Source organism: Porites lutea, chromosome 11, assembly GCF_958299795.1.
Source record: "Porites lutea chromosome 11, jaPorLute2.1, whole genome shotgun sequence".
NCBI classification, from domain to species: Eukaryota; Metazoa; Cnidaria; class Anthozoa; order Scleractinia; family Poritidae; genus Porites; species Porites lutea.
Window position 1 is genome coordinate 19,072,339 of NC_133211.1, and position 23,115 is coordinate 19,095,453.

General features: G+C 38.7%; 1 protein-coding gene across 3 annotated transcripts; it reads right to left on the bottom strand.

Moving 5' to 3' along the window:
• Window positions 1–1,277: 1,277 nt before the first annotated feature.
• LOC140952247 (uncharacterized) lies at window positions 1,278–22,622 on the bottom strand. 3 transcript variants are annotated; one of them, XM_073401680.1, is made up of 17 exons: window positions 22,349–22,622; window positions 20,063–20,233; window positions 18,680–18,800; window positions 16,989–17,128; window positions 16,092–16,198; window positions 14,144–14,241; window positions 13,246–13,356; window positions 12,767–12,859; window positions 11,824–11,955; window positions 11,355–11,432; window positions 10,617–10,688; window positions 5,681–5,737; window positions 4,817–4,939; window positions 4,316–4,426; window positions 3,606–3,734; window positions 3,160–3,267; window positions 1,278–2,110 (listed from the first exon to the last, which is right to left on the bottom strand). In XM_073401680.1, the coding sequence occupies exons 1-17, from the start codon at window positions 22,376–22,378 to the stop codon at window positions 1,815–1,817; spliced, it is 1,977 nt and encodes a 658-aa protein (XP_073257781.1). In that variant the 5' UTR covers window positions 22,379–22,622; the 3' UTR covers window positions 1,278–1,814. The 3 variants fall into 3 exon arrangements, with proteins under 3 accessions (XP_073257781.1, XP_073257782.1, XP_073257780.1); XM_073401681.1 differs by lacking the exon at window positions 22,349–22,622 and adding an exon at window positions 19,251–19,327 and having other exon boundaries at window positions 20,063–20,123; XM_073401679.1 differs by lacking the exon at window positions 22,349–22,622 and having other exon boundaries at window positions 20,063–20,342.
• Window positions 22,623–23,115: the final 493 nt, after the last annotated feature.

Below are 23,115 nucleotides of genomic sequence, written 5' to 3' on the forward strand. Positions count from 1 at the left end.
ACTCTGAAAGTGGAGTAAAAATTTTAGGTACAGGATAACTCCTTTTTTGGGGTTATTTTAACTCCTCAATATCTGGGGTCACTTTTACTCCTGAAAAAGAGTTCTTTAAACTCCTTTTTGGAGTTAAAATAACTCCACGAAAAATAACTCCACTGTAAGGAGTTAAATTAGCCCCACTAGAGGAGTTATTATAACTCCCTGAAAATTACAGTGTGACTGGGTCGCAGCAAAATTTCAAGAACACTTCAGTTATCCATTAAGAGAAAGCTTTTTTCTCTCGGCTGCTAAGTTTAGTCATATTGCATTTATTGTATTCGGCAAACTGTTCTCTGGGCCGGGTCGTTCGAAGCTGGGTTAAGATAAACCAGGGTTAGAGCGAAATTTGAACTCAGATATGAGAGCTTAAAAATCAAATTCAGTTTAATTCTCTTTGCCCATAATTTCACGATTGGATACTCTAAAAAGAGTAGAGAAAATCATTCGATAGAGTGCTTTTGATGAAAAGAAACCCGGGTTAGCGCTAACCGGCGTTCGAACAACTGGGCCCTGGATACAGTTATAGTGAGAATATTGACAAATATCAAAATGTACGTCATACTAGAAACGGTTTCACCAACTTTAGTTCTTGAGCCGCAATATCTTAATTCTGTCAGAGAACCAACCCACGCCATCCAAACAGGAAAACTATAGAAATTCCTCTGTTCTCTCGCTGAATCTAGGTTTCAACTCAAGAACTAAAGTTGGTGAGGCCGTTTCTAGCATCCTTTTTGCGCCATCTCCACAATCTGCATAACGCCTGGACCTGCTCACATCTTTTTGCTCCATCCTCACAATCTGATCACCTGCAACAGGCTACTAGCATCAGGACTGACGTAACCTCATAGGAAATTAAAAGTCGTATCACATGGAAGTTTTTTTCAGGTTCACAGTGTTATCGAACTGGAATAACAAACATCATTGGAACGGTCCTATATATGCAATAATATTTTCTGACTGTCACGTTATATTCCATTGATTGTATGTGGCCTGGACTTAAGAGGACGCTTTCTGTAAGGATTCGCGTAATTCCTGAAAGGTCGTCTTTAATTCCCGTTTATTTTTTATGGTGTTCATACCCAAACGATCTACCGAAGCTGGCTTGAATGACATTTGTATTTTATATACCCGACTGAGTAGGGGCCTACAACAATTTTAATCAGCCTTTACAACAACACTTAAAGTTATAACACACTTTTAATTAGGTGCGGTATGATATTGTGTAATCTTCAAAATGGCAGTGAACATAAAGGGTTTGTATGGGAATTCAAGTAAAATATTCAAACAAGAAGATAGACACTCTGTGGAATATTCCATAAAATACGTTTTACCTTATTTAGCGATTTATTTCACTCCCAAGTTTGGAGTGGGAAAGATAGGTTTCTGGTGACACTCTATAGACATTTCTAACACATTAAATCGGGGATTAGACCCTTAGGGAGGTCTTTCCACCTCTCCGTATACCCTGAGGTATTATCTCCCCCTAGAGAGGATTGCCACCTACCGCCTTTGTCCCAGAAAGTTTACGGGATAGACAAAGTGACCTACAATACCGACTGAAGAACTTTTTATTTCTTACCTTTCCACACAATAATTCTGGTCTAACGACTAGCTCTTTGCCTTTAGAGAAAGAGTTGTGGATTGGAAGCAAAAACATGTAATTTTGATTTTAAAAAAATGACGATGACGAAGGAAATTTCAGGTTTCAGATGCTAAGAATTTACTGTACTTTTGTAGGTGATTAATTACGTTAACTAAAAAATTAAAGCAACTGTAGTTCACTGTGCATTAACGTCTTTACTTGTGGAAGGGGCATTTGTCTTCGCAGAGACTGAACCTCTTTTGAGCGTCCAAATTATGTTCCATTTTGACTCTTCGACGGCATCTTGCAACTTGCATGTAGAAGTAGAATTAATTGGAGATTCACAAATTCGTTTTAAGGTGTCAAAGACCTTTCCGGAGGGGCATGCTACGTGACTGGTGACGCCATACGAACAGGCTATGTACGACTGGCAGTTCCTTGGAGCTTGATAATGGCCGTTTCGTTTTCCACCACAGAACAGGACTTCTGACACTAAAATATAGGTAGAGATTTATTGACTTTTTTTCTTAAAAAACGCAAAAATAAACTGTAAAGAAGCAAGAGAAATCAAATGCTTTTAACACTTCATAAATGAAGGGAATTTTATCACACACATTTCAATTTATGATTTTCGTGGCAAAAATTTCCAAAACCACACGAATTATTTTGTATGTCAGAACAAAAGCACAAGACGAGTTAACCCTTTTTTAAGGGAAATCACATCCTAACCTTTTGTCTTTATTTCATGAATAAAATGCGGGCGATTCACATTAATATCATGAAGGACGTCACTGAAGTGCTTATTTCTGGCAGTTTAACTAGTTTAACTGGTTTTAAATCGATCATTTCATAGTTTATTTAACAAGTCCTTATTTACTCATCTCTATTAATGAAGACGAAGCTCTTTCTTACACAAAACATGATTGTTTACTTATACCCTACACTCCCCTTTCTACTCCTCCACATTGGAATTTTGCTCTTCCTCATTTTTTTATTTTTTTTTTTATTTCCCTCCACTACATTAGGACATGACGCCCATGATTAAAAATGTAGCATCACATCATCGATTTACAATCTCTTAAACGTATCTTATGACCTTATGATCTTACACAAAAATCTGTAACATTTATGTAATGCATGTGTATTTCCCCGCAGGTTATCGACGAGACTCCCATCACCGCAAAAAAGGCTAACTCGTTGCGCCCCGTACTACTATCTCCTTTACCTCGTGTTTACATTCCAATAATATGGTCATGATAGTCAACTGAACGTTTCTTAATTCAGGATGATATTTGCCAATTACCATCTTCAATTAATCTCTTTAATCTCCATTTGAAAATCATTACTTTCACCGATATACTCGAGATATACTCTAAGACACAGTGTATCATTTTGTGCAAATCGCGCATGCGCGTGCCAAAGGCGATGTGTGCTCTAGTCCATGCCAAGCTTAAGAGCCATGAAGGCTTTTTCCATACTTGTCCTTACTTATTTATATTGAGACCTGCCGGACTTTGACTTAAAAAATCTTTGATACCCACCATTCACATTACAGCTTTGAGGACAGTTATCCATCATCCAGCTAGAGTTGGACTTGTCACATTCCCCTGTGACTGCCCAAGCCGGGCACGCTGCGTGTCTGTCATAAACTGTAAAGGAAAACATTGAAAGGTTGATTTTAAAATATCAATAAATACAAAGGCATATAGGACTTTTATCCAAAGAATTCATTGTTTTGAAATAAACGAAGACTAAAGGCCATTTTTGTCTTCCATTTTACACTAATTAAAATTAAAATCAAGCTTTACAAAGTATGCTCGCTTATTCAGTAGTCCTTACCAATGCCTGCTTGATAGGGCTCCTTGAGGGTTCAACGAACTCATGATGACAATATAGGGAATGTGAGCGGCGAATTATTGAAATGTATTAAACGCAACTACAAAAATTCAAATGATGAGGCTCATGAAGCGACAATTATCAGTCTCACCTCTGCAAAGTCCACAGCTTTTTCTACATTCTCTGTTTATCAAATTTGCCTCAGCCTTATTTTGAGGACCACACCCTCCGAGTTCTTTGACCCTCGAAGGACAGCTGCTAGGATCTGTGTCTTTACAGTCTAAACAAACGACGTAAAACAACAAGGCAAACTTAATATATATTTTTGAGCAAGTACTATAATTTGCAGTCTGTCCACTTTGAATCAATATGAAGTTGTGATAATCAGAAGGTTCAAATGGTGAATAGCTCAGCGCTTACTTTTGAGTTTGTCTTATGGTTGCAACTCTAGCTTCTTTTACTCTTTGCTCCCGTCTTATCCGCGAGTTTTACAAGCCAAAATATCGAACAAAGCCGTCTGGTTACTGCTTAAAAAGACGGAAGTGTCACTAAGACCGCACAGTGTTATTCAGTAATTAAAATCTCCGATCTGTTGATAAATAGAATTTATGAAAGTAGATAAATGTTTTTTTCGACTGGCCCTCTACAATTATTCCTTCTTAACATTGTTGTTGATAAATAATACGTTTATAACAGGGGTGGTGAACTTTGACTGACATGGGTTAAACTCAGTTTTCATGACCTGCCCTAGGCGGAGGTATCCTCAACCTAGAGCTACCTAGCTACCCTTGAAGTAGTTACAGAATGGATATTTTATCGCTAAGATGCTTACGGCAAAATACTTCTTGTCATCGGTTTTACCTCCGCATTGATTGCAACTTTTCCGACAATTGACTAGCATCCAATCTTTGTTTCTTTCACATTCAGCAAAGTAGGCCCAGCGAGGACAGTCTGGATTCGAATCATTGCAAGCTGTATAGGGAAAAGGTTCTCGGTGATTCAATTCTATAATCGAAACCTGCGCCTTAAGAATTGCTGCAAACAACTTTAATCCGTTTTGAAATCGCGAAAGTCGATTTAATCACCCTTGCAAATAGACGTACCAAGAACCAATTTTTACATTGAGCCAGTATGTAAAAGACAAAAAAAGGGGGAGCGGAAACACTTTCAAATGGGCTCATTTTGTATGGAAAACGGAAATTAAGCGATCTGGAGCAACAAATGCGATTTAACAACGATAAAGGTTAGAACAGCATTGATGTGATTTAGAAAAGATGCGAAGAAAAGCATACTAATTAATAAAAAGTTTAACTTAGTCGTTGTCAAGTGGATACTTTTAACTTAATAACAATACACATTTACCTTTCGGTGCCCGATGATATTGACAGCTGACACAGCAGTTTGGTAGCATCCAAGTCGGGTTTTTTTCGCACTCTCCACGTGCTGCCCACGCCTCACAGCTCGGATTTTTATCGGCTTTGCAAACTAACAAAGTGTATACATGAAAGAGATTGGCTCTCAGTGTATGTTTATTGGTTCGCCTTACAAATGGCATTTCTTTTGAAAGCCAGCAGCCGGTATTTGTATCTGCGTTACGCTAAGCGAAGAATTAAAAATATCGGGAACGAAGACATATAGATAGCCTGAGTATCACGCCTTCCTAAAGGGCTAGGGGAGAGGGGATTTTAGATGCGGGAGGGGGAGGGGGGGGAGAAGAGAAAGGAAGGGCGTTTCTCTCCTTCAGCTCTCTCCGTTTTTCGCTTCCATCTTTCCCCTTTTCCCCCAGAAACGCCTGATACTCGGGCTAACATATAGAAAGAAAGCAAACAAACAAAAAAGAGGGCAGATTTTGATAAAATTGAGGGTTGCAATAATTATTTGGGTTTCAGCTGCTTCCTCCCCTGGTAGTAGTACCCCTGGTACTATGAGCTTGCATGTGCGTCTGAGGCCAGCTTCAACCCTCTTTTCAGGGTCCTGCTCGAGGTTGGGCTGGTACAATTTTCACATCATAAACAGTTATTTTAGACGATAAACCCTTTTAAAAACTTTGCCAGTAACAGCTGCCACAGTTTTTCGTTTTGTGACGAAACTAAAGAGTCCCGCTTTCACTGGCTGATTTATCAGGGAGTCATGAAAGAGCATAATGGAACATATAGATTGGTGGAATATGGCTCTGAGAAATACATTACATAAGTACATTTTATGTATAAGTAGTAATGTTCCAACCTTGTGAAGCAGGTCCTTTCGTCATTGGCACTGGGGTCGCAGTTGTTGGGCTTATCACTGACGTTCATGGATAAAAAAATGTTTGTGTGGTTTAATGATTAAGAATACAGTAAAAGCCAACGTGTAAGAACCTAGTGGTGCAAGAATCTGCTGGCAGAAATTTGTCATTTCAATGCCCAAGAATATAAGAATCTGTTAATCTGAGAAAGATCAAGCAGGTTTTTATATCTGGCTTACAGTTAGAGTATCAGAAACAATTTTACCAAGGAGTTTGACTTCGATTTTGCAGATTAAAACCAGACATTATGGCAGACATAATATGATTTATGTCAAGGCATGGTACTCACATGATAACTCGCTAGGTCAGGCTGTACCAGTTACTGCAAGTCTAGCCAATGGGTTTATGGGGCGGTGTCAGGGTTAAGTAAGTATATTAAGATTATTTCAAGGTTATTTATTATTTATCCTAGAAATTCTTCCTTCTCTCCCTCGTCATCAACTCGGTTAGATCACGAGGGCAAGTACTTCCTTTGAATATATTCTCTTTTCTTTTTTACAGTTGTTTGTTTATATTTTAAATCTGTTCCTCATCGGAAAGTATAGTAAACCGGAAATGAAAGCAGAGCTCACGCAGCGTTGGGCCTTGTTTTGAACACATGCCTTCATATAAATTACATTAAAAAAAATACTGAAATAAATATTAACTTTACTTATTTATTTAATTTGTTTTTTAATACCCAGCTCTTGCCGTAGAAATAAGAGTACATTCTGTGATCAAGTGAATGAATGTAAATTTAAGGATAAAACCCAAGTTTTTTTTTTTGCCAATCAACAGAAACGTTCAGTTAAGGAGATAATTATAAGAACATGCTAAGGCCAAACTGCCAACAACTATATAACCCACGCAAAGCATAAGAAATCTTGTTTGCCTGATTTCACAAAAATGTAGGTTCTTATAAGAGGGTTTGTACTGTAGTTTAAAGCTGGTGCAGTCACTGCCTAATATTGGCTTATTATTCAAAATGGTTTTTAGCTTCTTTAAAGTATGTTGAATAAAAGCCAGAAACATTTACCTTATCAATTGTTGCTGAAAAAAAAAAACTTGTCGAATTGTAGCCCTTTTCAATTTCAGCCAAAAACCTAGGCTCGATTACCAGCCGCTGTTCGGGAAAATGAGCCAGCACTCATCCCCCGAAAGAGCGGCTGGACGCGTGCGATTTCCTTTGTTAGTTTAAGCCAATCATGTTACCGCCTGCAGATTTTCGTCTGGCAAAGATTGTCGCAGAAATTATCACATCAAAACAGAAAGTCCTTCCTGTTCTTCCTTGATCCATCGCATGGCGAAGCGATTTCGACGGCGCGGAGACACTAGGCGAAATCCTAGAGTCCGAAGGAACACAACGTTTTGTTCGATTGTTTGTTGTGAATGATTGTGGTTGGAGAGATTTTGCCTCTTCAAGGATCTTTTCAAGACGCTTTAGGTGTCGATGACTGCATTCGTTATAGATGTAACTGTCGACGTTTATATTTGACAGAGGAACATTTAATACGCTGGAAATTCTGTCTGGTAAATAAGACACTTTTCAATTTAATTTGGTCCGCCTCCTAGAATCAGTCAGTTCGGACCCACAGAAGACGAAATCCAACATTCGAAGATCAAAGAAAATTAACTACATGTCGCCGTGTACAGAAATGTACCGAAGAATCTTTTTCGCAATGTATGGAAACACTACGAGCCTCAGCGCTCCGGAAGTTAAAAAATTCGTACCGTCTGGTTGCTATGAAGTGACGTAATCATCCAGTTGAGTATCCATCACCGTAACACTTTTGCGGTCAACTACCGCAGCGCTCGTAAAGTACTTTAATTAAAACCGTGCTCAAAACCCTGTAGGAAGTCTGTTTATTTTTGAGTCGATTAATGCACTGCTGACTTTCACGAGGTCAACTTTTGCATAAATTATCAAACATTATGTTAAGCGGGAAATCTACCTATGGTTCGCGGGAGAAGCAACTTCTATAGCGGCGTAAGACAAATGTTTCAAGAGGCGAGGATGTGCTCACAAACTATTCACTATGCGACGAAAGGAGAAATCACTGGCATGATAGCTGCATGTAATGTGGCATGATAGCTGCATGTAATAATTTTATCAAACCAGGTCGGGCCGTGTTCGCTCGAGAACACTGTGACAACCTCATTTGGCGCGCTTCTCAATACTTGCAAACATGTTGTAATCGGTAAGTAGACTTAAGCACTTAGTATTGCCAAGCCATTCGAATCAGTGTATACCCAATTCTTTGTCTGAAGATTCTCGCAAACACATATACCAAGTAAATCTGGATGGAAGAGGAAATTGTCTCCCTAAACGCAGCCAGATTATATTTTGAAGGATGGCGGCACAATTCAACGCGTCTTCCAGGTCAGCCCTAATTCATAGTTCGTAAGAGTATAAATTGCGATCTCCCTATTTTCGCTTAAGCTTTTTTTTGATAAAACTTCAGTAGAAACAAAACAACGCAGACATGACATTCTCCTGCATGAGACACAATCGGCTGAAGGAAATATCTGTTTACAAGTCGAGTAAATTATCCATTCTTGCGCACCGCAAAATCAGCTAAAATCAGTCGCTGGAAACCTGGCATATTATTAAGCCTGAGCGCTTCTAGGATATAAAACACGTTTAGCATTTCGACCCGTAGCCGTAAAAAAAAATTAGGCAGTTGTTCTATATCCTTTCTGGTTCATCCAGGTAGAAGTCCTGGCATGCTATAATTATGCCTGAGCGCTTCTAGGATATATAACACGTTTAGTATTTCAACCCGTAGCCGTAAAAAACAATTAGGTAGTTGTTCTATATCCTTTCTGGTTCATCCATGTGGAAGTCCTGGCATGATATCATTATGCCTGAGCGCTTCTAGAATATATAACACGTTTAGCATTTCAACCCGTAGCCGTAAAAAAAATTTAGGCAGTTGTTCTATATCCCTTCTGGTTCATCCAGGTAGAAGTCCTGGCATATTATTATGCCTGAGCGCTTCTAGGATATATAACACGTTTAGCATTTCGACCCGTAGCCGTAAAAAAAAAAAAATAGGCAGTTGTTCTATATCCTTTCTGGTTCATCCAGGTAGAAGTCCTCGCATATTATTATGCCTGAGCGCTTTTAGGATATATAACACGTTTAGCATTTCGACCCGTAGCCGTAAAAAAAAAAAAAAAATAGGCAGTTGTTCTATATCCTTTCTGGTTCATCCAGGTAGAAGTCCTGGCATATTATTATGCCTGAGCGCTTCTAGGATATATAACACGTTTAGTATTTCAACCCGTAGCCGTAAAAAAAAAATAGGTAGTTGTTCTATATCCTTTCTGGTTCATCCAGGTAGAAGTCCTGGCATGATATCATTATGCCTGAGCGCTTCTAGGATATATAACACGTTTAGCATTTCAACCCGTAGCCGTAAAAAAAATTTAGGCAGTTGTTCTATATCCTTTCTGGTTCATCCAGGTAGAAGTCCTGGCATATTATTATGCCTGAGCGCTTCTAGGATATATAACACGTTTAGCATTTCGACCCGTAGCCGTAAAAAAAAAAAAATAGGCAGTTGTTCTATATCCTTTCTGGTTCATCCAGGTAGAAGTCCTCGCATATTATTATGCCTGAGCGCTTTTAGGATATATAACACGTTTAGCATTTCGACCCGTAGCCGTAAAAAAAAAAAAAATAGGCAGTTGTTCTATATCCTTTCTGGTTCATCCAGGTAGAAGTCCTGGCATATTATTATGCCTGAGCGCTTTTAGGATATATAACACGTTTAGCATTTCGACCCGTAGCCGTAAAAAGAAAAAAAATAGGTAGTTCAGTGTTCTATATCCTTTCTGGTTCATCGTAGGTAGAAGTCCTGGCATATTATTATGCCGGAGCGCTTCTGGGATATATAGTAGCAGTTTGACCCGTAGAAAAAACAAACTCAGCCGTTCATTTTGTAGGAGATATTTAAGCGTTCTTGTCTGTGTTAGCAATGTGATCGACTTTATACGCAGACCTTAATAATATGTGTTTTTCTTTGACGGCACTGAATAATTTTAGCCGAAACCTGAGCCGTACATTTGTTGAATGCCGCGCTTTTAATTAAATTTCTCGCCCTAATATGATGACATGATGGTGCGAAAATTGACGCCTCTATCGTGTTAGATGCGAAATATGATCAGAGATAAATGGAATAGTGAATGTTACAAGCTTCTGAGTATCCAGCTGAGATAGGGGACTTTTAGTCCCCTATCTCAGCTAGATAAACAAATTTTTTTTGGTTGCTAAGACGGTGCGGCTCGTTATGGTACCGAAAAAGATATTTCGAAAGTCATTTGGGAGGGTAAGGGAGCGCTTGATGCAATTTTGAGCCAAATAAATAAGAAAATTGGAGACCGGTTTCACTTCCAGTGACGCTAAAATTGTCAATTTTCCAATTACGTCATAGACAAGGTCAACGGGTCACGCGTCCAGCCGTCTCTCTTCGGGGAGGATCCAAGACCGGACCCGGGAGACGGCGGAAATCGAGCCTACCAAAAACCAAGCAATGGCAGCCCCTTTAGGGGCTCAAGCTTCGAAGTGGTGCTCTTTAGGAGATTTATGTTGAACTCCTTGAAAAACCCGGATAAAAAAACATAAAAAGTAAAAAACGATTTCAAAAACGACCGTTTTACAGTCCAGGGAGAGCACGTTTTTAGCTACGCTGCCCTTCTTCCTTGCTCCTGCGCGGGAGTATCTGTTTGCTTGTACATCCGAGGACAACTTTTTTCCGCGTCATAACCGGTCATACAAGACACAACAGTGGCAACTAAAGATAATTAGAGCTGACACAGTTTGTCGTTTTGCGACAAAACTAACGAACTTTTTCAGAAAGACGTAATTTATTGCTAAATAACTACCCAAGCTCTCACCTTTTGAAGCAGGCCCTTTCGTCATTGTATTTGGTGAGGGTCCGATTGGAGCTGCAGTTGTTGGGCTAACCACTGCAGACGTATATAAAGGTATAATAGGTTTATATGAGAGAAAGTGGTTAATGATTAACAAGGGTTGACTGAAAGATGAAACAATGACTGCCTTTTTCAAAATGGTTTTAAGGCGGCTCGATGGGATTTTTTAGGGTCAATACCTCCCATGTTTGAATACTAGCTACGTCACAGTTCAGAAAATAAAGATTTAGAAAAATTAGTAAACAGTTGTATTAGATGAAGATGAAAATTTGTTACGATCAGGGTTAAATGTGATAGCAACAAAATGCCGCCATTACCTATGCAGCTGTATTCTCGGCACATGGAACTTTTTTTTCCAAAATCGTTCACGGAAGCTTTTTACTCCAATAGCTGCCTGGATGATCTCAGATTTTGAGCGAATTAAATCTACGACAGCGTAATGGAGATATTTTTAGATGAAGTTTTTATGATTCCAAATTCAGTGTAAAACTGTAAATCGTAATGTTCGGACGTTATCTTTAAAAAGCGAAGCGATTCTTAAATACAAATTTTTAATTACCTCATAGCAGTTTCAATCACTTTCAAAACGTGATTGAAAAGATCATGGGATAGCCTTAGCCGATCGCAAGAAAGAGGGATTTGATTAGCACTGATGCAATGAGTGCGGGGTTGGAGAATAGCAATTGACCCGCGAATACTTGCCTGTAGTTTGCGGTGCATTAGTGGGAGTAGAAGTAGTTACAGGAGCCACTGTAGTGGTGTATTTGCCGCTACCGTCATCTGAAGGGGAAGAAGACAGCACCAAACTATGAATTATTATTAGGCAATAACATCTTTAAATTTCAAAGAAATTTCCGAAATTCCTTTAAATAAGGCAATCAGGGTAGTTTCCGATAAGTCTATAGGTATTGCGTGGTGTGGAAGAAATTTTTGCTCATGCTGATCCCGCAAGAGGCAGAACAAAGGCTTTTACTGCGATTGGGACGTAATATAATTAGCCTTAAATCGTAAATTCAAAAGGTCTATTTCAGCCCCAAAGTACTTTTTTAAAATCTCGTAAAATGACAGTCATTCGATGCTGTCCTTCAGCAAACGAACGCATGCAATCATTATTGTTTATATTTTATGTATGGTTTAAAAAGCTGTATAGACGGTCTTGGAAATTCCTTACCGCAAATCATACAAGAGGCCATACAGGTTTCCTTCACGGACTGTTCCATACATACATCAACATTTTTCGCCTTATTCCACTTGATTAAATCAGAACATGGAGGATTCCCTGTCCAGGTGTCTTTACAAACCACTGCATTGGAAACAAACAATAACAAAATAAATGACAATAGGTAGACTTCACTAACTTAAATAACCCGAATTAAATTGTAAAAATTCTTAAATATAATTACATGTAGTTGCAATTATTAAACACTTAAAAGTCCTAACCAGAAGACACGCAAATCTTTATATACTGCCCATACCCATGCACTGTAGTAAACGTTTAGTGTAACCTCCTTGAGTTTTTACTGCTTATATAAGATCAGAGGAGGAGTGAACGTCTTCTCACAGTGCATTGCGATTGTGTTTCCTACAATCTGTTGTTACGATTAAAGGATGCGAGATATGACGCTAGGTTAGGGATCCGTCAGGTAAGTTTTCATGAAATGTTAAAATGAACAAAATAATCATGGAATATAAACTCAAGAAGAACCTTTGCTGAAGCCCAGTACTTATTATTTTCACTTGGAAAGATTAACTGAGCTGAATTCGGTTGACCGTAACGCTCAATGAAATCGGTCGCTCAGTCAGCACCATTTTGCGGCGATAAGTAGGAATTCATAATAGACCAATATATGTTGTTTGCTTTTTTGTATGACTTTTAGCATCAGCGGATCTACGTCAACGCACGATCTCGTTTTCAGAAGAACAGTTTCCCTTTATAAGATAGTCAGCATCTTTGCAAAAAGTCGCATCGCACTGTATATTATCAGCTATTATTATCAGTACTATTTTGAAACCACAGAACCACTGCGACTAACCTAAACATTTGCACCTCGGCTCGGCTCACAGTCGCGCTGGTTTTGCATTACAAGATTGATTAGAAGTTTGCAACACTGTACCTGAACAATCCGGGCCTGTCCAAGGTACTGGGCACGAGCAAGTACAGCTCTGCTTATTGACAGTCCCGCCGTTTTGACATTGCATTTCACATTCTTGAATACAAAAAAAGAAAGGAAAAGAAAAAATGGAAAGACAGTCATGTAAAGTAAAATAAGGACATTAAAGAAAAAATGTTATAAATAATCGTTAAAGGGAAAGTGCATTCATTCGTCTTGATTTAATCTGGATTTTCTGAATCAAAATTTTTCGGAATGTGCACGGTTTTTATGTTTATTTTAGTTAAATAGTTTTTGTCCCATGTAAAAAAAGTTCCGTTTAAGTTCTCTTTTTTTCCTTTTTTTTTACCGTGAAGGCAAAACTTCCCCCCAAGAGCTCCGCGTTATGCCACTAAATGGTATCCATTATAAGTACTATAATAGCCACTGCCAAATAATGGCTTATTAGGAATTTACGAGAGAGTCCACATTGAACAACTTACTGCACAGGTTGCACATTTTGGGACACTTCTTTTCCATCAGTTCGGGGTGCGATTTGCACGTGGCTATTGTAAAAATCCCTCCACATTGCTTGTCAAAATCAGCACACTCTCCTGGAGAAGTAACATTTCCTTTGTAAATTCTTGAATCCAATCGTATTCCTTTTAAGGAAACACCAGCACAGCACCAGCTGTCTCTGTTTTTATGGGCACAAACGTTTGTGCAATTACGTTGGCATTATCGTAACTTTCAGTTTAACATTCAACCTACAAAAGTTAAATCACATAACTGGGGTCTAATTCCCCAAGATATTTTGGAACAACAGTCTCAATTCGTTTCTTATAAGTCCTCAGCTGTCATTTTCCCTTGGTTAGAGTCTGATTCGTATCGTAAACTTTAAGGCCTAGGAAAAACTCGAACTTTTCATGAGACGAACCAAACTCCAAATAATTTGGGTCGACCTAAATTAAGTTAAGATTGTCTGTTGGGTCACACGTCGAACTTTGGACGCGTCGAACCAATCAACTGATTCAGACCAAGAAGCAGTTTTCATAAATTTTCTCCCGAACAAGGCTAAATATACATTATGATACAAATTTGTAATTTAGTAGTTTAGTCCATCGAATGTGAAGACCGACGTTTTTCCCGGAGACGATCTTCAAACATTTTTACGCTCGAGGCAGACGCATAGAACGTGTTGGTCGATCCGAAGTCATTCACACGAATTTAACTGAGCCAGACGTTGAACTTTTCATGAACTTATCTTCCTATGTTTGGTTCGTCTCATGAACACTTGGACGTTTGGCCTAGGCCCAAGTTTCGAAGCTTACTTCCGGTCTTATTTCAACTGTTTTTATACTGATATTCGTTATTATTCGTTGCTTAAAGCCATGTACTTACTGCATAGATTGTTGTAGCAGAATCCAGAACCAGAAGCGCATTTAGTACATGGTGTGCCCGTCTGGTAAGGTGTGTGGCTTTTATCTGACATCACGACCCTTATGCGCATAGAAGGAGAGGCACAAATTTAATAACTATGACTAGAACGAAACATAAAGTGCAAGCTCACGTATGAGATCATGAAGTAAGGAAGTTAAGGAACATGTACATAAAACGGTAAAAACGAACGATAAAATCCGACGTTTCGGAGTAGTCATGACCCTATTATCAAGGAAAAATGTTTTTGATCATGCAAATTACAGCATTTAAAGCGATGTGGCGCGAAAATTAACATAACAGGGTGCGAAGATTATGAAAATACTTTCGCACGAATAGAGTCTGACAGCACGTTGAGATTTGGCTTTAAGGTTCTTATGACAAGAATTTTCGTACACTTAACAGACAAATTTGTTCCTACATTTCTTAAGCACTTCGAAACGTTTCAGCAGGTCCTGATCGCCCCCGTGCACGTTCTTGTAATGTTTGGCAATGGCGGAGGACTGTTGTTTATATCCTTTGACACGATTGTGTAAATGTCCGCGTGTGTAACCTACATATAAGCCTGCATCACACAGGTCACCTTGGAAGTTATAAACTACACACTGAAACGTTTCGAAGTGCTTAAGAAATGCAGGAACAAATTTGACTGTTTAGTGTACGAAATGCTTTTCATAAGAACCTTAAAGCCAAATCTCAACGTGCAATCAGACTCTATTCGTGCGAAAGTATTTTCATAATCTTCGCACCCTGTTATGTTAATTTCCGCGCCAAATCGCTATAAATGCTGTAATTTGCATGATCAAAAACATTTTTCCTTGATAATGGGGTCATGACTACTCCGAAACGTCGGATTTTATCGTTCGTTTTTACCGTTTTATGTCTTACGAAATCTGTTTACAGGAACATGTAGAATGAGAATTACATTTAAACCATGGACGAGTGAAATATGGTGAGAAAACAAACATGACTAATGCCAAAACAATAATTTCTGTTGCACCGAGTATTTAAGCCTATTATAACCTGAATTTAGGCCACCTTTAGGATATTTGTAAGCGACGCACAGAAGAGACAGAAAAGAATCCTCAGACAAGCCTAACAAGTTGACGCATGATCAGGCCACTAGTGCCTAAACAGCTAATACAATTGGGGAATGATCAGCACTTGGCGTTCAGCATAAGCATCAAAAGTTAAGACAAAAACTCCAGTGGGACGGAATTGCATTTGACATGTTGCAGGAGCCGATTAAAAGGCTTGTTCATGATGATATTCATTATTTTCACATAGACCATAATACACCTTGTATTCTCCGCTAAAACTATGCATAACCATTGTTTCCAGTTTCTCCTGTGTAATACACTCGTCCCGGGAGAGATCGAAGACAATGGTTATGCAAAACGTCCCAGGAGAAATCGAAGACAATAGTTATGCAACTTTTGTTTTATAGAGAGGGGGGGGGATAAACAAGGTGCTTTATGGTCTACGACAAAATGCTGATATTGTGACATCTCTCTGGAAGACTATGATGTGCATTTGTGGGAGTGGGGGGAGGTGGGAGCAAAGGACGAACAAACAAACAAACGACTACTCAAAGACAGCTGTATGCTCAACTCAACCGGTATTTATCAGATAACATGAAATTTGCCTACAATAACATTAAAAAAGACTGACAGTACTTGGATACTCAAGAAAGGCACTGCCGGACAGTAATCAAGGCTTAGCTTGTGAAATATAATTTGACACCTGCTGTTGAAAGTTCCACAACAGCGTACTCCTGTACGAAAGAAAAGATCAGAGAAGAAAGATGCTGTTTAAAAAATACTTTATCTACACCAGTGCGTTATCCTCTAGCTTTGCTTGGAGCACTAAATGCCAATCTCATCAGAAAATAAATATAAATACTTTTATTTACCTATCGTAGTCGCAAGCAACAAATGACCCACCAGTGTTTTGACCATTACCAAAATTAGGGCACAAGTTGACGGCGCAGCCAATGTACTTCGTTTTCGCCCAAGCTAACTGGAGGAAAAGTAAACAATGATTCTAGGAACCGGTTGCATAAAACTTAATAACGGCGAACGCTAACTGAGCGTAACGTCACATTAGCTGCTATTACCCAGCTGAAGACCGACAGTTAATAAGATTTGTTTAACTGGCCTGTGTTCTGTGCTTTTACCAGGTAAATTTTAAGGGGCCTGAGTATTAATGAGTTGACATGGTAAATAAACTATGAAAGATGCAAACTTTAAACAACTTGGGACAAATGTGGTCGATTCAACAGGACAATAAGCTAAGGGAATCTGTGTAGAGCAAACATTGTAAAAGCATTGTAAAAGTAATAAGGAATTACGAGCAAAGCAGTGTAACTTAATCTTGTTTCGTGGTTGCCTTAAGATGCATGTTCCAAATTAAAAGGTGCTGGTAATTTAACAAAACAATGTTCAAGAAATGCCACAAAAACCAGAAAAACTCTATTTGAACCCAAGATTGCCCTCTTCCTTATTTGGGCAGAAACAAAAATATAGGCTTATTTTGTGGTATACTTTTTGGTATAATTTGCTCGGACGTCGTTTCAGAAATCCAATGGTAACTTGGAGGCCGAATTATGCACTAAAAAACTTCCCTGGCTTATTTCTCAGAATTGTTGGATTAGTTAATAGAAATATTTGCTCAAAATTTGAGATGTGGTCAAAGATATAGCGACAGCATCTCATGGAAACCTCTACGACAGTAGTCACAGTAAAATCAACGAGTAATCCTTCTTTGATAAAAGCAAAAAAAAAATTTTAACTTGTCGTTGGCTATTTACCTGAATGTAATGCCCACAAGGTGGATTCTTACAATAGCCATTTTGAAGTCCGTATACAAAGTTTCCTTCCTCGTTGTCCCACTCCTTTACGGGGGTCGTTGGATCTGGAAGGTTGTAAGTTTGTCGAGCGAGATTCTGACCTTAAGATAATCAGACATAAACTAATTTTTAAAACCCTGTCGTGGAAGTACTAAGAGGGTGTATAAGGGAGGATCAGGAGCTTTCGAGAGATTGATAGCATCGAAAACTATCTCAAGTATTATAAGGCGTGGCTCAATTAAATGCAAACTTCGGTTAGAACACGTGATCGTTTGACAGTACCTTTCGCCAAATCATCCATTTCTGAGAATATATCATGAGCGGAAATTTTTAAAAACAACATCATATACACCAGAAAATAATAAATTCTGTAAGAGTGAAAAGATCACTTACAAATACAATTTGACAGAGCAACATGAAGTTCATTGGACACATCTACGCAAAGAGAGCTAAGGACGATTCAGAAAAGAGGCAGCCTACTATGTTAAGCTATGAAAAGCAGTAACTTTTGATCATGAGGAATGACCAACGGACCGATTGGTACAGGTACGTTGACCATTTCTATTGCCAAATTCGGTACGTGTAATCTTGTGTGGTACATTTTCAAACTTGATCGCCAGTCATATCCCAGTTTTCAGTTGGCCTAACATGAGTCCATGACATTCAGAATTTGTTTCGGCAGAAATAAATCCTAGACAAGCAGAAACGGTGGAAATCAAGGATTCCGAAGTTTTCACGCTTTGTACCCGAACACGGATGTTTGGCTGGAAACCGGCAGAACTGAAATGGTGCTGGGTTCACAACTTCCGGGGTACCCGATATGTAAGTGTGTTTGCTTCTTTTATGGCAGTTTGAAATTTGAGCGTGGCAGGTTGTTATGGGTATGCAACGCAATGGACTGCCTAGTAATGACTTAGAACCGTGTGCTTATACTCGGTGCTCCCTTTAATACCCGGATACAGGGTCTATTGCACATTGTATTCGCGCATCGTGACCAGGCTTCAAATGAGAACATAGCCTCAAAACCCAAAACCTGATTATGAGATAGTTTGTTCACATTTAAAGCGCGGGGACTTACGAGAACCGTGAATTTTTACGATCATTTTGCTTGTGTATTAAAGCTCACCCTTCATCGGTGATTAAAAAGAAATTTTTTTTATTACGGAGGAACGCATGACTTTTTTATGTTTACAGATTACATGCAGTATGGGTTTTCAACAACTACTAAATGAGGCTGAGTATGAAGGGAAGAATAAGGTAAAGCAACTTGGAGGGTAGCCTTGGCGGTCGTGCACCCTCCGAGCTATGCATAATTCCTAATTCAAGCGCAGAATTTAATTTTTGTTTGTATCCATGAAAAAATATTTTCAAATAGCCTTAATTTCTTTTCTTTAAGAAGAATTTTCCCAAAACCAGACCGCTCTGGGAACTTCTACGCTTAAAAACAGTTGACATCCATTAAGTTGGATTTTTTGCGCATCTTTTTTGGACAGTGATTTGGTTATTTACGTCTTTGTGTAGTGATGACATCGTCCGCTATTTTTGTTAACTCTGCATGCACAACCCTCAGGCAGGCCTGATTAAAGAATTATATTTAACGACTATAATTACAGAATGATATGTAAGTTTTCAAGTAATTTGTAGAGACTCACCCATTCTACCTGTCAAATTCAAAGGAAGTGGATATTCTTCACCAAAATATACGAAACCATGATACCATTGACATTTATTGACCCACATCTGAGCCAAATTTCCTAGATTTTCATCCCAGAACTAAGAGTGTCAGAAATAAAATTGAATTATAATGAAAGTTAGTAGTAATAAAAATGTTGTATGCTTCTCGTTAAAGAGATCTGGAAGTGAAAGAGGGATGAAGGTAAAAGGATGGAGGGTAGAATTAGTAAACAAGGGAAGGGCAGCATATAATTAATTTTGGTCTGCATTATTGATCAGTCAAATTGTTTTTATCAAGGACTGATACGTACTTTAGTAAGGTCAAACCAGTCCAATTTTCTTAGTTACATATAATTTCTGAGGCTTTTTTTAGCTTTGACGTAAGGCAAGGCGCGGGGGAGTCCTACTTCAGCCTCACGGATGGTCTCCTCCCTTTCTAAAAGGCAGCCCTAATCGATGAGGAGTAACGCTTACTCTAATACCATATGTAATAAAGGTATATGTACGCTGTGTTAATCTACCTTTACAGTACCAAATACAGCAACTAACCGGTAAGTAAACCTCCTGTTCTTTGAAAAGAACATCAGTATGACATGCAGGATGATTCAAAAGGTGAGGTACCATGCCTACTAAGTCAAAACGTAATATAATCAGTCTTCGTTTTTTGTTAAGATAAAAAAAAATAGGAACGAATCATACGTCTGTCAGCACGTGTATAAGACGTACTGATAACATCTAAACGCCGGATATGCATTCTTGAAATGACCTATCCGTTTCAGAAGGATAATATTTCTCTTAGGCCATATCATCCTCTCAAGCGCCGGCTGCTTAGGCTACAATTGGACGCAATGACCGAATTTTCCAAATACGTCAGAATTGCCTGTCTGATAAATTTAAAAAGCCTTTTTAGCTGTTCAGATGTCTTAGGGGCACTTTAGTCGTCTCGAAAGTTTTAGCTGGCTTTTTCGTCTCATCCGAAAGTGTTAGCTACCCTGATGGGTCCGATCGAAAGTTCGAGGAAATGAAGTTACCGACTGATTTCATTAGAAAATTCTTGGTCACGCTTTGCCTTAGCCTATGAGAGAAAGGTCAATAAAATTGACGTAACGATGGCACACGATAAATGTGTTTGTTTTTTCTCGTGCGGGGTCCAAGAATATATAAATAATAAACTTCACCAGATATTAGGCGTTTAAAACTTTCGTTGTAATAGTAAAAATCAATTTTGCATTCTAATAGTGTCAATTGACGCAAATGCGGTCCAGCGAATCTGACTTTGATGTACCTTAAGCGACTCGCATAAATAAGATGTTACCCTTCAAAGCTTTTTTTAAAAAATTGAACTTTAACTAAACACCCACCAAGTATTCCATGTCTGCAGCAGGGGGTTGCACATGTGACCGATGTCTGTTATGTTCGTCCACAAACGACTCTTTAAACTCCTCTGTTAGCGTGCAAGTGGCAAAATCTGCTCTCGTCGGCGGAGTCAGGTCGACTTGGGCTGCTTTAACAGCCTTCTGCTCAGATAGAAACTGTAAGATAAAGCACAGTATTACGGGAGTTAATTTCGAGAGCATGCCTTTGTAACTACTCGATTTTTCTTGTCCGCAAAACATGAATAAGCTGTGATGTTAGCTCCGTTTTGCTCATTGGTTTTCAGTGTTATATTAATTTTACACTAGAGATTATTCACTCAGCATGTGGTCCGGGAATGACCTAATCATGAGGCCAATTCGTTTTCTTTTATCTGAGGCCATTATTAGGATGGTATGCCAAAATTACACACTGTGGGGCGACAAATTTAGCACCACTGTATAGTAATATAATTAAATGAATGCTGAATTTACAAGTTAAAAAAATAAATTTCAAGCGATAAAGTTTCAATATCAAAGAAGAATTAGATAAATACTTCAAAGTCTCAGGTACCTGTTTAAAAGGTTAGACTAAATGGCTAAATTAACCCCGATTTCTTCTTCTAAATCAACGGGTCAGCAACTAAGGCTTTTGAGGGCCTCTTATCTAATGAATGGTGGTCATCGTTTAACATTGTCAAGATCACAACTTCAGTTACCCAGAAGAAAAGTTGTTAATATTCTTCCAGTTGCAAAGTTTATATATCGTAAAATTAAGTATTATTTAGTCCTTTTCAAGGCAAATTCTAGATTAAGTTTATAGTGAATACTGACAATGACTGAGCATGGTCAGTGACTTCCCCCGCCAGCAGAGGTCCCTCGAGGCGAGATAAAAATGAGAGTCCAAGATAGAAACTCTCGGCTCTCCTCTCTCTACGTTTATGGTCTGTGTTGCAGCACAAGACACTTTTCAGGTAAAACTTAACGGCACTTGATCTACCCTAATTCTGAAGAACCAAGTCATAAGTTTGTCTCATCCTTTTTAAGTACTCCTACCCGCACTTAAAAATATCTTGCATCTGATTTATTTAGGGGTAGAATGTTTTACGGGAGTCCAGTATATTAATTTTGTTTCGATTGTTCAATTACATGATCGGCGTCCTTACTCTCCTCTGAAGTTAGCGTTTAAGTGAAGACTGATACTTGTCATGACAAGCTCAAAGCTTCATAACAAACATACATATGCGTATTCCGAAAATATAATTTAAAAAACAAAAAATAATAACAGACGTGAACGAAAATTGTTAGGCTTAGCAGTTTTCAAAAACGCGAACAGCAATCATATCCAGTTTAGTTTTCTCGAGAGATCAACCTTAGATCTCATATGAAAGAGAGGGAGTATATATGGGTTTTGGCCCGGATATCTTAATTTCAAAACATTATTTTTAGAACTATGCGGACCATATGGAAACAGTTTCCGGTTAACTGGTTGACTTCCGGTAAACTCGCTTTCACGGTTCAGCGCTCCAAAGCGAGGCGGAGTCAACAAATGAAAAAAATGGTGGCTCAAGTGGAGGGACTTTGATTGAATTCAATTGTCGTACTTCAACGACGAACCTACCATAAAAGCTGGTTAAAACTTCTACACAAACGGGTCCTTTACAAGGAGTATTTTCTCAAAGACACGGCCAGGATTCTTGTGGATCGCACTTTTTCCTGTTTGACTGATATTTTAATGTTCGGTACTTCACATTGGACAATTAACAATAATTCTTTGAAAACGAGGTGAATAGAAGCTGAATATTCGCGGCGAGGTAAATATTCCAAAAGCCACTATTCACCGAGATTGATCTGCTCGCCACAGACAAATCACGATATTTTCCTCAACCTCGTCTAATAATTGTTAATTATTGAATTCGCCTTTCGTATCATCTGAAGAAATATGGATAACACCCTCCGAGATGTCCATAATTCTTCAGACGATACGAAAGCCTAATTCATTAATTGTTTCATTGTTCATTCAAAATAAGCTTGTACTTTGGGTAAGTTAACAGAAATTTAGGCAAAGTATGTTCTTAATTACATGGTATGTTCTTAATTCATTTGAAGGAAAAATAGAAGCTGACCACCCGAAAAAAAAAAAAAATTGGGGTTTGGTCCGTAATTAAAACATGATTAGGTAAAAGTAAACAGAATATACATGTGGTGTTACCTATATGGCAAGAGTTGAATAATATCAATTATTATTTAACTACACTGCATAGTACTGACTATAATTTTCTTAATTAAGCATACCTGCACTGGAAAGTACATGCTAGCCATCATCCAGAAGAGAAAAAGAACAAACAAACAGGTTGCTTGAATGAGACATGCGGGCACACCATCACCAGAAATCTGAAAGTTGGCTCCTGGCAGGCTGGCCTGAATTTTCCATCAGTAAATCACAAAAATACAACAAATACACTATAGTGTAAGAGGGATTTTTTAATATCTTTAACAACAATTTCAACTATATTTTACTTACATGCTTTTCTATTTCTTGTTCAAGCAGGTCCTTGAGTGGCAGTTCAGCCCCTGGGTTGTTTCCTGGAGTTTTAGCGGTGATCTTCCCCTGCTCATCCACTGCGGCTTGTCAACCTTCAACTAAGTAAGACCTTGAGAGGCTGTTATGGTTTGTTCCCTCTTGGCTTACCGCCGCCAGGTTAGCTCCATGGGATAAGCGCCGGTCGGCTGAGCGGGGGGTCGCGGGTTCAAACCCCGGCCGGACCAACACTCAGGGTCTTTAAATAACTGAGGAGAAAGTGCTGCCTTTGTAATAACATCTGTAAACGGTTAGACTTTCTAGTCTTCTCGGATAAAGACGATAAACCGTAGGCCCCGTCTCACAAGCCCTTGCATATGCAATAAATCTGTGTTAAAGAACCCACACACTCTTCGTAAAGAGTAGTGCTCGTAGTGCCCGGTGTAGTGGTCTATCTCACTTTCACACTCATGTATGGGGGCATCGTTACTCATTCCTTCATTACTTGTAAACTGCACCTAAGCAAAATAGTAAATTAGTA

Coding starts and splice junctions, on each gene's coding strand:
- LOC140952247 (XM_073401679.1), bottom strand. CDS start 20,317: ATGTTTTGCGGACAAGAAAAATCGAGTAGTTACAAAGGCATGCTCTCG. Junction 11,433..11,823: donor GGCCTCTTGTATGATTTGCG/GTAAGGAATTTC, acceptor CTTCCCCTTCAG/ATGACGGTAGCGGCAAATAC. Junction 2,111..3,159: donor TCAAAGCTGTAATGTGAATG/GTGGGTATCAAA, acceptor CCTATATTTTAG/TGTCAGAAGTCCTGTTCTGT.